This window comes from Panthera onca, chromosome C1 (genome assembly GCF_046562875.1).
Source record: "Panthera onca isolate mPanOnc1 chromosome C1, mPanOnc1 haplotype 2, whole genome shotgun sequence".
Classification (NCBI taxonomy): domain Eukaryota; kingdom Metazoa; phylum Chordata; class Mammalia; order Carnivora; family Felidae; genus Panthera; species Panthera onca.
Genome location: NC_138346.1, coordinates 180,392,955 through 180,410,655, shown reverse-complemented (window position 1 = coordinate 180,410,655; position 17,701 = coordinate 180,392,955). Strand labels below are relative to the sequence as shown.

Here is a 17,701-nt window from a genome sequence, read left to right as displayed (position 1 = left end):
GCATATGGAGAAAAATGTAGCCTGTTCCCTTCTTTCAAAATATTTTCTCTCACCCTATTTTGTGCATTACACAAAAATTCCACTTTGGTGATTTTAAGTGGATTAAAGAGCCTAAAGAAGGCAAGCTAAAATGCATACAAGGACCAAGTGACAGACATGTGACAAAATCATGCTGTTTAATTATTTTCTCTGCATCAACTTTGCCGCTTAAAAAGCCTCTAATTTCAAAATTGTAAACCAAAAACTGTAATGCTAAAAAAGGCATAAAGTAAAGCTCTAACCTTGAGAGAGTAGAGTTAAGAAACTGACAGTACAAGAAAGGCGAAAAGCAGAGTGCTGCAGAATGGAAAAAATAGTCCAAACTAGAAAAAACACAGAAAGCAATATTCAAAAAAGATTAGTCAAAGCTGCAAAAAAAATGCAGTTCTAAAAAATTTAGATTATAAAGAGAAAAGAGATTATTCAAGAGACAAAACAAATGCAAATTTTTAATATATAAGGTTAAAAATTGTGATTAATAGATAATAGTGATAAAATCCCATTTTAATGTGTAATACTGATATCTAATATAAATAGACAAAGTTATCTATGTTCTAGTGAATGGACTTCAGACAAATCTATTAAAAACTCTGCACAGCAGATGCAACCTGGAGTGTCTACTAATGTTATAGACTTAACTGAACAAACATAATTTCAGAGAGTTTTGTCATTATCTGTAATTTGTATTGCTGAGAGACTTAGTGGGTATAAGATAAAGGTGGCAAGGGGAAAAAAGTCTGCATAGGTGAAAAAAGGGAAGAAACAACTGAAATACAGGTATTGTAGAGAGCACACATATAAATTTGTAACCTTTATCTTTCTGGGTGGCATCACTTTTAGCTTTCTCCACAACTTGGGGAATCCATGTCCTACATCACAAAAAATCTCAAAACCTTCACAAAATGTGCCCCCCCACACACCAAACTCACAAAATAGATAATCAAATGTTTATTTTATTAGAAAATAAGAACAAAACTCTTAGAAGTAACTTCTGTACCTGGTGGCTATAAATTTCCATTTAGTTGACTTTGGGGAAAAATCCAATTTTGACTTTTACTAGGTTAAAATGGGATTTTTTAAAACCTATGTGACAAAACTAATGCAAACTAAAATATTCTCCTGACATTTCCAAGACAGCTCTCCTTACATCACACATTTGACAACTCTTACTATATCTAACTCTGAGGAATCACCACAGCAATAATTGCTTTATAGGTCACAAGAGATTTAAAGATACAAAGCATGTATTCTTAAAGGCAAACAGCCATTAGACAGTGTGAGTCCTTTTAAAGCTCTATTAAGGGCAAGACACTGTAAATATACTATGCTAGGAAGGATTTCTAGAGGAAAAGAGAAAAATCAAGGCACAGCAAGGGTAATATAAAACAATGTAGTTTTGAAAATTCCCACTGCTGGCCAGAAACCTGGCTGAAACCTGCTGGTCACTGTTTAGATGTGAGATTTTGGCCATATCCTCAGGAAATGAAGATCATCTATGTGGCAAAAACCACACAGATTTCTTCTCAACATGATGTTTTTCTTGTTTATATATAAAATTGACACCAAGAAATAATAATCTGCCAGATTTTGTTTTCAAATTCCTATTTTCTGTAAGAGTGAATCATCAAATGAAACACAATAATTCCTATAGATTTCATTTAAATTTTATACCTTATTCATAAAAATTAATTCACAAATCCAAGAGGGGTAAAAAAGACCACATTTTTCCACTTTTTAGGTTGGAAAATATGGTTGCCATATATGTAATGAATGTTGGGGTAAATGAGCTGCAGCCCAAGAATGTCATACAAGGCATTTGAACATATTTATAGACACAAACTAAACCACAAACAGTATACTGCTCTGCTCCTAGCCAGATACATTTTCTTCACTATTTCCTGCAAATCAAGTCTGTCATCTAACACAGCACTTGTTCCTTTCTGTTAATACATTCAGGTTTTCTTTTAAGTTGTCTTACCTTCTGTAAACTGGCCCTGTCTGATGGTGGAACCATCTCAGGAGTAAGAATGTGAGGAGGATCAATGCCCTTTATTAACTTTTGATTGATTAAGTGAAAAGCCAAGGCAAACTGATCCTTTGAAAGCTTCCCACAGTCCTTTGTGTCACATAATGTCCTGTACAAATAAACAAAATGAACAGAATATAAATGCTACAACTACCATTCTAAAAATCCAGGAAAAATGTAATAGGACTATGTAGCTTCTTAAAAATGATCAGTTGAATTAAAAAGAAAGTCATAATTTTTTTGTGTATGGCTTGCCCAAAACTCACTCAAATGTTAGAAGAGAGAGATCAGCTAAAAGTTTTAAGAGAAAGAGAATGTTCACCCTGGTGCTGAGCAGAGGTCTCTTATATGAGTTTGCTTTGTGCTTTCTCACCAATTTCCAGAACCATTACAGGTTAAGAGTTGTAGTGGGCCAAAGAATCCCAACATTCTAAATATTAAAAGATGTTAAAAATGAAACCGAAGTCTCAACAAATTTGGTTCATTAGTGGCAATAGAATGATTCTAAACCAAGCAAACATTTCCATGTTGGCTTGCCTCCTGCAACTCTTGGGAATAGGCGGATATAAGGATCACCAAGTCAAAGTAGAAACAACAGCTGCAAATGGAGTTCATATGTGAAGAGAAGGAAGCAATCTGGAAAGCTTTACAAAATCACTTAAAGAGAAACAGCAAATGTTGTATCCTATTTTTCTTTTTCTTTCTTCCTTTCTTTTTTCTTTTGTTAAGCTCAGCTTTCTGAAGTCCTGATCCATTTCATTCATTTAAAGGCAATGTGGCCTGATGAACAGACTGTGGGCTAAGGTGTCAAAGAAACCCTGAATTCCAGCTTCTCTACTTATTTCTTCTTGTGATCTTGGACAAATTTTTTTAACCTCTTCAAGCCTTAGTTTCTTCATCTATAAAGTAGAGAAAAGACATATCCTGCAAGGTTACAGTGAGAAGTAAGGCAAAGTACATAAAAAGTCTGGGCATAATGCCAACAAACAAGCCCATGACAGCTGCCATTTATTAAGTACACTGCCTAGCCTAGGCACTTGAAACTGGCAGCTATTATTAATTATACATATTTAATCTTTCCTAGTCTTGAGTTCTTGTTCCTCTTAAGGCAGATCTACTGTCCTCCTTTGTTCTTTTCTAAGTTTCTCTATGCAGCTATGTGGTTCCACACCTGATATTTGCTGCCTCTTGAAAACCTCAAGATAACCTCTGGTATAGTCAGGTGGATTGGCAGCAGGCACACTATAAATGTTCGTATGCATTGTCTCATTTAGTGTGAAATTCACTAGCGACACTAAACTTCATGTTTTTAAGGACCAGGTGTTTAATTCCTATGAAAACGTATAAAAGTATACATATACCCTACAGAATTATGTGAGCACACATTGAAGACACTGTTTTTTATATTGCTTACATTTCAGATTTTTGGATTCTCCCTTAAAAATTTAAGTTTAGGGGTGCCTGGGTGGCTCAGTCAGTTAAGTTTCTGACTTCGGCTCAGGTCATGATCTCCCAGTTCATGGGTTCAAGCGCCACATCGGGCTCCGTACTGACAGCTCAGAGCCTGGAGCCTGCTTCAGATTCTGTGTCTCCCTCTCTCTCTGTCCCTCCCCCACTCATGCTCTGTATATCTCTCAAAAATAAATAATAAACATTAAAAAAAATTTAAGTTTAATTGATATAAACAGATGCTGCATTTTAACATTTTAATAATCATTAACTGACACTGTCAATCTTATAACAGGTAATCCATTCTCAAACTTTTGTCCATTATCCAAAAGAAATCTCCAGATTTAAATTTTCTCCATAAAGAATTTTGAAACAAAACTGTCCGATTTATAAATGCCTAAAAATAAGAATGCACAAAACTAGAGTTATACAAAACCATATTTTTTAAATCAACTTAAAATCTTACCAAATATGGGCTAGTAAAGGAGAAGGTAAACCTGTCTTCAGGAAAATTTCACGGACTTCCAATCCAGACACAAATCCATCCATATCTTTATCAGTTTTCAAGAAGATCTCATCATATTTAGCCTTTTCTGCAGGGGCTACAACCCACTACAGGAAAACAAAACAAAACAAAACATGTATGCATACACACACACACATATACACACATACACACATATATGTAAAATTTTTGTCAGAATAAGAAAAAAATTGAGGTGTCATTCTTTCAACCCATGACAGTATCTGTAAAAATTCTAAGCAACTCTACCCCACTAACTATAACAACAGTGTACCATTTCCATCACACCCTAATCAAAATGCTGTGGTGAAAAGAAAATTACAGAAGGAAAGTATAGGTCAGCTGGGACTACATTTACAGATGCCCTTTTTACTTTTTCCTTAAAAGTAATTTACTTAAAAAGTAATTTACTTAAAAGTAATGAGTAAATTCAAGCATAGTTAACTCTTGACTTATGAATAACCACATTAATATGGGTAACTGGGAAAGTCTATATAAACAAAATATTCAGTTAATTCTCAATCTTCATTTTTTATAATTTCATTCAGCATTCTTAAATGTAGCTGAACTGGCTGATTTGCATATTCTGTCATTATTTTCCTTTACTCAGCCTGACAAGCAGCAGGCTGGAGGAAAAAAAGGCCTTAGATAACCCAAAATTGGATAATCTGATCCCAAATAATCAAGAGTTAACTGGGGATTAAAAAAACAAAACATCTATTAACTATACCCAAGCAAGCATGCCAGATTAGCATGGAGTATCTTCTGTCTCCAACTTTAATTCCAGGTAGATCAAGGCAAAGCCAATAAAACATCCATATACCTAAGTAAGGCCAAATGCAGAAGAAGATTTATCTGTCTTCTCCAGGACATCACATTATGCAGGTTTAACCAGAGGGTGCTCTAAATCTTTGATCCCTTTGATTGCTCCTTCTATCTTCATCAAGCAATCAATTGTTAAATGCCATGCACTTAAAAAAAGTCCTTTAACACTGATAGATCTATACCTGTCTTAATGGTGCTTTGGTAGGTAAAATGCCTACAGGTGGTAAGGAGTGGTAAGGTTCCTTGGCTGATGCTGAAGAGGGGATCAACCGCACAGAGCCTGATATACTGACCGTTTTTCTCTTAGAAGGTGGCACCAAGGCAGGAGGCAAGGACATTGGCACTGGTTCTTTCTCCAATGCGCAGTATACCAAAAACATGGCCTTCAAAAGAGATGAACCAGGGTCATATATATTAAAATCATTTAACAACATACACCCACTAAATAGATTACTGTTTAATAACAAAGCATCTTCAAGCTGTCACACATTCTTTTTTTTAGAAATTAGAGTGGGAAAAAAAGAAGGAGGAAAAGAGAGAGAGATGAAAGGAAGAAAGGAGAAAAGGAAATAAATCAAAGTCAAGCAACTGTTAGAAAGATATCCAGAGCAGCAAAAACTCAGACACATACCCTTCAACTGAAGTTCTTGCAATGTTAAAAGCATACAATCAGGGGAAAAGGTATTTGTAAAGAAAGAGCTAATCTCCTAAAATGAGTCCCTAGAAATTAACAGAAGCAAAAAAAAAAAAAAAAAAAAAAAAAAAAAAAATCCAATAGGAAAATGGGCAGAAGAGTATAAACAGATATTTTACAGAAAAGTATTATGAATGGCCTATCCTTTAACATACAAAAATATGCTCCCTTTCACTCAAAAGAAAACTTCAAGTTAAAACTATATTAAAATACCATTTTCCACTTAATGGCAAAAATCCCAAGTTTCATAATGTACTTTGTTAACTAGACTGTGCAAATAGGCCCCCTCAGACATTGCTCATGGGAGCTCAAACTGTACCAAGCCTATGAAGGGCAAATTGGCAACAACTACCAAATTTATTTACTTCTCCTTTGGCTCAGCAATCCCCCATCTGGGAATCTACCTTCAGACTTACCTGCCTACATAAAAAACACTATGTGAAAAAGATTATTAAGAGTAGAATTATATGAATCAGCACCCAAGTCCTCAAAACAAAAGACTGGTTTAAAAAATTATGGTACATCTATACAATAAAATACTATGAAACAAAAACAGAAACAAAACCAACAAACAAAAAACCATGGGAAACATTCTCTATCCTAACTGGGATACCTTCACAAATACATAAAACTATCAAAACTCATCAAATTATATACTTAAATTGAATGCAATTCACTATATGTGGTCCTCAATAAAGCTGACCCAGAAAAAAAAAAAAGAATTATGTAGACTTCTCTATGTGAAAAGATATCCAAGTACAGTGTTAATGTATAAAACAGTGTATACAGTGTGTTATCTTTTGTCGTAAGGAGGTGGTAATTATTAATATGTACTTACATTTACATTTAAAAATTCTACTGGTATGAACAAGAAACTAAGAAAAGTGGTTGGTTATAGAGTAGGTATAAATGGAGAACTGAGGGCAAGGATGGAACTGACATTTTTTCCCACGGAGTATCTTATACAGCACTGATTTCTGAACCATGAGAATATATTAGCTATTAAAATTGTTTTTAATTACTAAATACATAAAGATTTGCATAAAGCATTCTACATATAGAATGCCCCAGGATACTCCCTTCATTTTAAAGAATTCAAGACACCTTCAAGACTTTCAAAAGATAAAGTTTCCGTGACAATCTTCAAGCATATGAAATTAATCAAAGCAACTTGGAACCTCCAAAAAAATTCCAACAGCAACTGGAAGGAAGCTTAACTACTTAATTATTTTGTTTCCACTGAAAATGACATTTTTCCCTGAAAAGAAATTTGCTTCCAATTCTAAGTTTTATGAGCCTTTCAAATTAGTATTGATTGAACACCTAATACAATAACACTCATCCATGATTTATGATTACTAATATTTTATATATGAGGAAACTGAAGCTCAGAAATGCTGACTTGCCTGATATTTTTAAAGAAGTCATAGTATAGGGTTCAAAGCAAGGTCTGGCTACAAAGCTCTTATTTTCCCCAGATTTGATCAGCTGCATTAGGAGAATCCATGTAATTTTACAATACCATGCTGTCCTCTACAGGGGCTAAAACTAACCTTTCACCCTTTGGGACCCAAATTGTAGAAGGTATCAGAATTACCTGGACAACTTTATAAAGCACAGATTTCTGGGCTCCATTCCCAGAATTCTACAATCATTAAGTCCGGGTTGGGCCAAATATTTTACATTTCTAAGAAGTTTCCAAAGATGCTGATGCTCCTTGTCCTGGGACCACATTTAACCATTTGACCCAAACCAAGAACTCTCCTCTCCCCATTCATTAGTCAACTTGAAGAATTCAATTTAGTTTTAGAAAAACACAAACTTTAATTCTGCAAAAGCTTGAAATTCCAGAGTGAAAACAATCTGGCTAGCACATACTTTCAACCAAATTCACGAAATGTGTAATATTATTAAATTGGCACTGAGCTAAAAGAAGTGACTAACATGCACATTAAAGGTCAGCATTCCTCTTGCTGCAGATGGGAGTCATTTCCTGGAAAAAGTAGACACTAGAAGCAAAAAAGCTATGTCAGCTATCTGCTGCCAATAGACAACACATTTTTTGAAAGTTAAAAAAAAGTATCATTAATTTGATGTTGCCTTGAAAATAGTTTCCCTCACAAAACTGAAGCCAAAAATTTGTCTACCAAATAAAACAGAAAAAGTGAACAGTATACTGCTGGGTTGCAATTTTTTTTATTATATTGTACTTTATCCTAATCAAAGACTGCCATTGAAACAAATACAGCAACTAAATCAAATGATGCACCATATTCACAAAAAGGAAGGAAGGAAGGAAGGAAGGAAGGAAGGAAGGACCTAGCAAAAACAAGCCTAAGCTTTCTCAGTGATAACAGGGAAAGAGGGGATTTAGTTTTACTGTTGCAGTCAATTACCAGTAGCTGCTCACTTTCTTTGCCTTTTTTTTCCCTCTGTGCCTTTAGGGAATATTTCTCAAATTTTAGTGGCCATCAGGATTCCTGGGAGGGTTTCTTCGACCCTACCCCAGAGATTATGACTCAGTTGGTCTGGGGTAAGGCCTGAGAATCTACAATTCTAATACGTTCTCTGGTAATGTTGATTTTGCTGATGGGAGACCATACATTGAAAACCAGTATTTTAGGAGTATCTTAAGAGTTTTATTTGCTCATTTGTCTCCTCAATCACTTGACCTGCCAAGTTTTAATTTCTTAAAATAGCATTCTGGGATGAAAATAACAGCCATTTATTATGTGTTACAAATAATACAAGTTTTCTTCATCACTGTAATTCAACAAAATATTTACTGAGAATTTCTAGCCACCAGGCACTGTGCTAAGCACTAGAAATACAAAAATAAAAAGATTTTTCACATTTACCGCCCAATAGAAGCAGCAAACATGTAACAAGTTAATTTCAGTCCAATGTGAACGTGTTAAGACAAACAAGAAAAAAAAAAACTAATAAACCCCAAAGTGCCAAAAACTCTTCACATAATGAGGACCCAACAAATGCTACTGACAAAAATTTAGACCACTTACTTGACAGAAAAAGGTAAGGCCTTGTAAGAATGTAAAAATCAATATGAAGGATCCGGAAGGAAGATGGCGGCATAGGAGGATGCTGGGCTCACCATGTCCTGCTGACCACTTAGATTCCACCCACATCTGCCTAAATAACCCAGAAAACCACCAGAAGACTAGCAGAATGGACTCTCCGGACCCAAGCGTAGACAAGAGGCCCATGGAAGAGGGTAGGAAGGGCAGAGAGGCGGTTCGTGCCACACAGACTGGCAGGAGAGAGCCGGAGAGGCGGAGGGGCAGCCAGCCCACCCGGCAAGGCAGAGCGCCCGAGTGTGGCATGCAAAAGTGGAAGGGCCGGACGGAGTGTGTTCTGACAGCCAGTGGGACTTAACATCTGGAATGTTATAAGTCAACAGCTCTGCTCTGAGAGGGTGAGGGCTAGAGAACAATGGGAGGGAAAGTTGTTGAGCCCCGAAGGACAGAGCTCAGCTTGGCAGGAAACAAAGGCGCTGGCCAGCACCATCTCCTTCGCCCATCCCCCAGATGAAATCCCAAAGGGAACCAGTTCCCCTCACGAACTTGCTTGCACCACGCAAACACCCAATGCTGTGCTTCTGTGGATCCATCGCTCCAATGGGTCTGCCTCCCTCCCAATGCCACAGGGCCCCTCCCAAAGCAGACCACTTAAGGCAAAGCAATCTGAGTCTGCCCCTGCCCCTGTGCACCTTGCGGATCCACCCCGGCTACTACGCCAGATCCCATTGAAGCAGCACCACAAGCCTGGCAGTGTGCAAGTAGCCCAGACAGGGGCCACACCACTGCACAGTGAGTCCTGCCCCTGGGAGAGGGAAAGATAAGGTACACACCAGTCTGACTGTGGCCCCAGCAGTGGGCTGGGGACAAACATCAGGTCTGACTGCGGCCCTGCACACCAACGCAAGTTACTCCAGACAGCACAGAGGAAGAGCCCTATAGTTCTGCGCCACTCTAGGGACTATCCAAAATGACGAAACGGAAGAATTCTCCTCAAAAGAAACTCCAGGTGGGGCACCTGGGTGGCTCAGTTGGTTAAACGGCCGACTTCAGCTCAGGTCATGATCTCGTGGTCCATGAGTTCGAGCCCCGCATCAGGCTCTGTGCTGACAGCTCAGAGCCTGGAGCCTGTTTCAGATTCTGTGTCTCCCTCTCTCTGACCCTCCCCCGTTCATGCTCTGTCTCTCTCTGTCTCAAAAATAAATAAAAGTTAAAAAAAAATTAAAAAAAAAAAAACTCCAGGAAGTAGCGACAGCTAACGAACTGATCACAAACAATTTAAGCAATGTAATAGAAAATGAATTTAAAATAATAGTCATAAAATTAATCACTGCGCTTGAAAAAAGTACAGAGGACAGTAGAGAATCTATTACTACAGAGATCAAGGAGGAGTCAGAGGAGCTAAAAAAATGTTATAAATGAGCTGCAAAATAAAATGGAGGCAACCACAGCTCGATTGAAGAGGCAGAGGAAAGAATAGGTGAATTAGAAGATAAAATTATGGAAAAAGAGGAAGCTGAGAAAAAGAGAGATAAAAAAATCCAGGAGTATGAGGGGAGAATTAGAGAACTAAGTGACACAATTAAACGCAACAATATACGCATAAGTGGGATTCCAGAGGAGGAGGAGAGAGGGAAAGGTGCTGAAGGTGTACTTGAAGAAATCATAGCTGAAAACTTCCCTGATCTGGGGAAGGAAAAAGGCATTGAAATCCAAGAGGCACAGAGAACTCCCTTCAAACGTAACTTGAATCGATCTTCTGCACGACATATCATAGTGAAACTGGCAAAATACAAGGATAAAGAGAAAATTCTGAAAGCAGCTAGGGATAAACATGCTCTAACATATAAAGGGAGACCGATAAGACTAGTGATGGATCTATCTACTGAAACTTGGCAGGCCAGAAAGGAATGGCAGGAAATCTTCAATGTGATGAACAGAAAAAAAAATATGCAGCCGAGAATCCGTTATCCAGCAAGTCTGTCATTTAGAATAGAAGGAGAGATAAAGGTCTTCCCAAACAAACAAAAACTGAAGGAATTCGTCACCACTAAACCAGCCCTACAAGAGATCCTAAGGGGGAGTCTGTGAGACAAAGTACCAGAGACATCACTACAAGCATGAAACCTACAGACATCACAATGACTGTAAACCCCTATCTTTCTATGATAACACTGAATGTAAATGGACTAAATGCTCCAACCAAAAGACACAGGGTATCAGAATGGATAAAAAAACAAGACCCATCTATTTTCTGCCTATAAGAGATGCATTTTAGACCTGAGGACACCTTCAGATTGAAAGTGAGGGGATGGAGAACTTTCTATCATGCTACTGGAAGTCAAAAGAGAGCTGGAGTAGCCATACTTATATCAAACAAACTAGACTTCAAATTAAAGGCTGTAACAAGAGACGAAGAAGGGCATTATATAATCATTACAGGGTCTATCCATCAGGAAGAGCTAACAATTATAAATGTCTATGCACCGAATATGGGAGCCCCAAATATATAAAACAATTACTCACAAACATAAGCAACCTTATTGATAAGAATGTGGTCATTGCAGGGGACTTTAATACTCCACTTACCGCAATGGATAGATCATGTAGGCACAGGATCAATAAAGAAACAAGGGCCCTGAATGATACATTGGATCAGATGGACTTGACAGATATTTAGAATTCTACATCCCAAAGCAACAGAATATACTTTCTTCTCGAGTGCACATGGAACTTTCTCCAAGATAGATCATATACTGGGTCACAAAACAGCCCTTCATAAGTTTACAAGAATTGAAATTATACCATGCATACTTTCAGACCACAATGCTATGAAGCTTGAAATCAACCACAGGAAAAAGTCTGGAAAACCTCCAAAAGCATGGAGGTTAAAGAACACCCTACTAAAGAATGAATGGGTCAACCAGGCAATTAGAGAAGAAATTAAGAAATATATGGAAACAAAGGAAAATGAAAATACAACAATCCAAACACTCTGGGATGTAGCAAAGGCGGTTCTGAGAGGAAAATACATTGCAATCCAGGCCTATCTCAAGAAACAAGAAAAATCCCAAATACAAAATCTAGCAGCACACCCAAAGGAAACAGAAGCAGAACAGCAAAGACACCCCAAACCCAGCAGAAGAGAAATAAAAAAGATCAGAGCAGAAATAAACAATATAGAATCTAAAAAAACTATACAGCAGATCAATGAAACCCAGAGTTGGTTTTTTGAAAAAATAAACAAAATTGATAAACCTCTAGCCAGGCTTCTCAAAAAGAAAAGGGAGATGACCCAAATAGATAAAATCATGAATGAAAATGGAATTATTACAACCAATCCCTCAGAAATACAAGCAATTATCAGGGAATACTATGAAAAATTAATGCCAACAAACTGGACAACCTGGAAGAAATGGACAAATTCCTAAACACTCACACACTTCCAAAACTCAACAGGAAGAAATAGAAAACTTGAACAGACCCATAACCAGGGAAGAAATTGAATCAGTCATCAAAAATCTCCCAACAAATAAGAGTCCAGGACGAGATGGCTTCCCAGGGGAATTCTACCAGACATTTAAAGCAGAGATAATACCTATCCTTCTCAAGCTATTCCAAAAAATAGAAAGGGAAGGAAAACTTCCAGACTCATTCTATGAAGCCAGCATTACTGTGATTCCTAAACCAGACAGAGACCCAGTAAAAAAAAGAGAACTACAGGCCAATATCCCTGATGAATATGGATGCAAAAATTCTCAATAAGATACTAGCAAATCGAATTCAACAGCATATAAAAAGAATTATTCACCATGATCAAGTGGGATTCATTCCTGGGCTGCAGGGCTGGTTCAACATTTGCAAATCAACCACTGTGATACATTACATTAATAAAGGAAAAGAAAAGAACCATATGATCCTGTCAATCGATGCAGAAAAAGCATTTGACAAAATTCAGCATCCTTTCTTAATAAAAACCCTTGAGAAAGTCGGGATAGGAGGAACATACTTAAACATCATAAAAGCCATTTATGAATAGCCCACAGCTAACATCATCCTCAATGGGGGAAAACTGAGAGCTTTTTCCCTGAGGTCAGGAACACGACAGGGATGTTGTTTAACATAGTGTTGTAAGTGCTAGCATCAGCAATCAGACAACAAAAGGAAATCAAAGGCATCAAAATTGGCAAAGATGAAGTCAAGCTTTCACTTTTGCAGATGACATGATATTATACATGGAAAATCCGATAGACTCCATGAGAAGTCTGCTAGAACTGATACATGAATTCAGCAAAGTTGCAGGATACAAAATCAATGTACAGAAATCAGTTGCACTCTTATACACTAATAATGAAGCAACAGAAAGACAAATAAAGAAACTGATCCCATTCACAATTGCACCAAGAAGCATAAAATACCTAGGAATAAACCTGACCAAAGATGTAAAAGATCTGTATGCTGAAAACTATAGAAAGCTTATGAAGGTAATTGAAGAAGATATAAAGAAATGGAAAGACATTCCATGCTCATGGATTGGAAGAATAAACATTGTTAAAATGTCAATACTACCCAAAGCTATCTACACATTCAATGCAATCCCAATCAAAATTGTACCAGCATTCTTCTCGAAGCTAGAACAAGCAATCCTAAAATTCGTATGGAACCACAAAAGGCCCTGAATAGCCAAAGAAATTTTGAAGAAGACCAAAGCAGGAGGCATCACAATCCCAGACTTTAGCCTCTACTACAAAGCTGTAATCATCAAGACAGCATGGTATTGGCACAAAAACAGACACATAGACCAATGGAATAGAATAGAAACCCCAGAACTAGACCCACAAACATATGGCCAACTCATCTTTGACAAAGCAGGAAAGAATATCCAATGGAAAAAAGACAGTCTCTTTAACAAATGGTGCTGGGAGAACTGGACAGCAACATGCAGAAGGATGAAACTAGACCACTTTCTCACACCATTCACAAAAATAAACTCAAAATGGATAAAGGACCTGAATGTGAGACAGGAAACCATCAAAACCCTAGAGAAGAAAGCAGGAAAAGACCTCTCTGACCTCAGCCACAGCAATTTCTTACTTGACACATCCCCAAAGGCAAGGGAATTAAAAGCAAAAATGAACTATTGGGACCTCGTGAAGATAAAAAGCTTCTGCACAGCAAAGGAAACAACCAACAGAACTAAAAGGCAACCAACGCAATGGGAAAAGATATTTGCAAATGACATATCAGACAAAGGGCTAGTATCCAAAATCTATAAAGAGCTCACCAAACTACACACCCGAAAAACAAATAATCCAGTGAAGAAATGGGCAGAAAACATGAATAGACACTTCTCTAAAGAAGACATCCAGATGGCCAACAGGCACATGAAAAGATGCTCAACGTCGCTCCTCATCAGGAAAATACAAATCAAAACCACACTCAGATATCACCTCACGCCAGTCAGAGTGGCTAAAATGAACAAATGAGGAGACTATAGATGCTGGAGAGGATGTGGAGAAACGGGAACCCTCTTACACTGTTGGTGGGAATGCAAACTGGTGCAGCCACTCTGGAAAACAGTGTGGAGGTTCCTCAAAAAATTAAAAATAGACTTACCCTATGACCCAGCAATTGCACTGCTTGGAATTTACCCAAAGGATACAGGAGTGCTGATGCATAGGGGCACTTGTACCCCAATGTTTATAGCAGCACTCTCAACAATAGCCAAATTATGGAAAGAGCCTAAATGTCCATCAACTGATGAATGGATAAAGAAATTGTGGTTTATATACACAATGGAATACTACGTGGCAATGAGAAAGAACGAAACATGGCCTTTTGTAGCAACGTGGATGGAACTGGAGAGTGTTATGTTAAGTGAAATAAGTCATACAGAGAAAGACAGATACCATATGGTTTCACTCTTATGTGGATCCTGAGAAACTTAACAGAAGACCATGGGGGAGGGGAAGAGGAAAGGAAAAAAAGAGGTTGAAGAGGGAGAGAGCCAAAGCATAAGAGACTCTTAAAAACTGAGAACAAACTGAGGGTTGATGGGGGGTGGGAGGGGGGGGAGGGTGGGTGATGGGTATTGAGGAGGGCACCTTTTGGGATGAGCACTGGGTGTTGTATGGAAACCAATTTAACAATAAATTTCATATTAATAATAATAATAACAATAATTTTTAAAAATCAACATGAAGATACCAAGTCAGAATACAAAATAAAAAGCATGAGTCTGCCTCTCCAAAATAGAGTAGGAAAAGGGGAAAAGAGTAACTTTATAGTGAAGAAACCTGGGAAACACCAACTTTACCAAGTGATGAAGGTTAACATCACCTGTAATGGCATGTGGACACCAAGTACCCCCTGATAAATGTTATGAGAAAGGCATTTCACATCTGTGGTATTCTTTCCAAAAACCCATAGCCTAGAATGGTAGACATTCTACAGGATATCTAGCTAGAGCTCTTTTTTTTTTTTTTTTTAATGCTTACTTATTTTCAGAGAGACTGAGAAAGAGCATGGCAGAGCAGGGGTAAATAGAGTTGGGGGCGGGGAGGAAAATCCCAAGCAGGCTCCACACTGCCAGCACAGAGCCCAGTGTGGGGCTGGATCCCATGAACCATGAGATCATGACCTGAGCTGAAATCAAGAGAAGGACACTTAACCAAGTGAGCCACCCAGACGCCCCTATAGCCAAAGTCATAGAAAAACAAGGCAAGAAAGAGAAACTATCACATACTAAAGGAGACATCAGGGAAATGCACATCAAAACCACAATGACCTATCACCTTACACCTGTCAAACCAGTCAAAACCAGGAAGACAAGAAATAACAAGTGTTGGTGAGGATGTGGAGAAAAAGGAATCCTTTTCACTACTGGTGGGAATATAAATTAGTACAACCACTGTGGAAAACAGTATGGAGGTTCGTCAAAAAATTAAAAATAGAAATACCATTTGATCCAGTAATTTCACTACTGGGTATTTACTCAGAGAAAACAAAATCTCTAATTCAAAAAGATGTATGCACCCCCCAAGTTTATTGCAGTATTATCTACAATGGCAAAGATATGAAAGGAACTCAAGTGTCCATCGATAGATGAATAAAGAGATGTGGTGTACACACACACACACACACTGGAATATTGATTACTCAGCCATAAAAAACAGTGAGATATTGCCATCTGCAACAATATGAATGGACCTAGAGAATATAATGCTAAGTGAAATAAGTCATACAGAGAAAGACAAATACCATATGATCTCACTAATTTCCGGAATCTAAGAAACAAATGAACAAACACACAAAGACAAACAAACAAGAAAACAGATTCTTAAATACAGAAAACTGGTGGTTGCCAGAAGGGTGGTGGGGGTGGAGAATGAGATAGAATCCCATTATAAATAGATAAAGGAGATTAAGAAGTACAAACTTCCAGTTGTAAAATAAATTAAGTCATGAAGATGAAAAGCATAGCATAGGGAATATAGTCAATAAGATTGTAATAATGTTGTTTGGTAACAGATGGTAACTATACTCATTGTGGTGAGCAGTGAGTAATGTACAGAATTGTTGAATCATTATTGTACACCTGAAACTAATACAACCCTGTATGGTACTCATATTATTTCAATTTTTTTTTTAAAAAGTTACAGATTCTGAGAAGTAAAAAAAAAATAAAAAATGTATGGACTATGTTGCCCCACTCATAAAGTAAAAAGGTGGAAAAAGATTTATCAGGCAAAGTCTACCAAAAGAATGCAGTGAGACTATTAACATTGACAAAATTACAAGGAAAATCTTAGAACCAAAAGACCTAAATAACTGAGTAAAATCTAGAATTTTTAAAAATGTTCTAAAATCTTCTTGGGTTATGAGGTGAAGAAGAAAGAAGAGAAAATATAATCTAAAGAATTTGTTTTACTAGAGTGAAGGTTACTTTATTTTCAACAACTAGAGAAACAAGTATTATAAGTACAGGAATAGGTGTTATTAACCATTAATGCCACAGACATTATAACAGAATTTCCAATTTAATAAGAAGGGAAACTGAATGAATCACTACTTGATAACCAACAAGAACAGAAAAAAAAGAGAAAATAATTATGTAAAATAAATAAGATGGGGGAATAAAATCAGTATCTGCATCATTATCTTAAAAGACAAAAACTGTCAAATTAGGTAAAAAATTGAAACAAAGCACCGTGCTGTTTTCAAGAGATACATTTTAAATATAAGAAATATCAGGTAATCCAGACAAAAAGAGAACAGAGGCTGTATAAATATCACATGAGCTGGAATTCAAAGTTAAAGGCACTAAGCATGATAAAGTTGGAAAGAATTTCTCAGGAATGCACATAGAAAGAAATCAAAGGTGCAAAATGGTTAAAATTAGTGAATCTAGGAGAAGGCAGATAGGTATTTATTATTTTTTTTAAGTAGTAACTTCCTATAAATGCATCATTCATTCTTAAATTAGTCTTTTTGTTTTTTTAAGTTTATTCATTTTGCGAGCGCGTGCATGAGTAGGGGAGGGGCAGAGAGAGGGAGAGAGAGAGAGAATCCCAAGCAGGCTCTGCACTGTCAGTGCAGAGCCCAATGCGGTCAAACTCACAAACCATGAGATCATACCCTGAGCCAAAGTCAGATGATTAAATGACTGAGCTACCCAGGTGTCCCTTAAATTATTCTTTCAATAAAAGTTTACTTTAAGAAAAGAGTAGGTTGTCTAGTAAAAGCCTTCAAGGAATTTAAGATAAACTGTGTTTAATCACTTACCTTAGCACATACTACCATTTAATCAAATGAGAATAATACTATTCTCCATCTATCTTAACTATGCTTATACAAATGCTTCTTTAAAATTTTTAATATTTGTCTTTATAAGAAAAAAAATCCCTCTACACATCTTACTAATGCAAAGATTTTGTGTCAACATTCTTAACACAAAAACTATGAAAAGTTAATATATAGTTTAACAGTCTTTCAAAATACATCATCAGCCAAATCTCTTCAATATACCACCTTGTTTCCCCAAAATATAACACAAACACTGATTCAACCCTTAACATATAGCTGGGATAACTTCTGTCATCATTGCAAGG

The 17,701-nt window shown here is 37.0% G+C and overlaps 1 protein-coding gene across 3 annotated transcripts in view; it reads right to left on the bottom strand.

The window, feature by feature from the left end:
* EPS15 (epidermal growth factor receptor pathway substrate 15) overlaps positions 1-17,701 on the bottom strand; it is a 155,813-nt gene that overhangs the window by 81,941 nt on the left and 56,171 nt on the right. For 2 of the 3 annotated variants that reach the window (XM_078451914.2, XM_060625111.3), the window contains exons 9-11: positions 5,156-5,245; positions 3,981-4,126; positions 2,018-2,174 (exon numbers count right to left, since the gene is read on the bottom strand). In XM_078451914.2, the coding sequence (XP_078308040.1) occupies positions 2,018-2,174; positions 3,981-4,126; positions 5,156-5,245 (393 nt within the window). Of the gene's footprint in view, positions 1-2,017; positions 2,175-3,980; positions 4,127-5,044; positions 5,246-17,701 lie in introns of all 3 variants that reach the window. The other variant, XM_060625110.3, reaches the window with a different exon arrangement.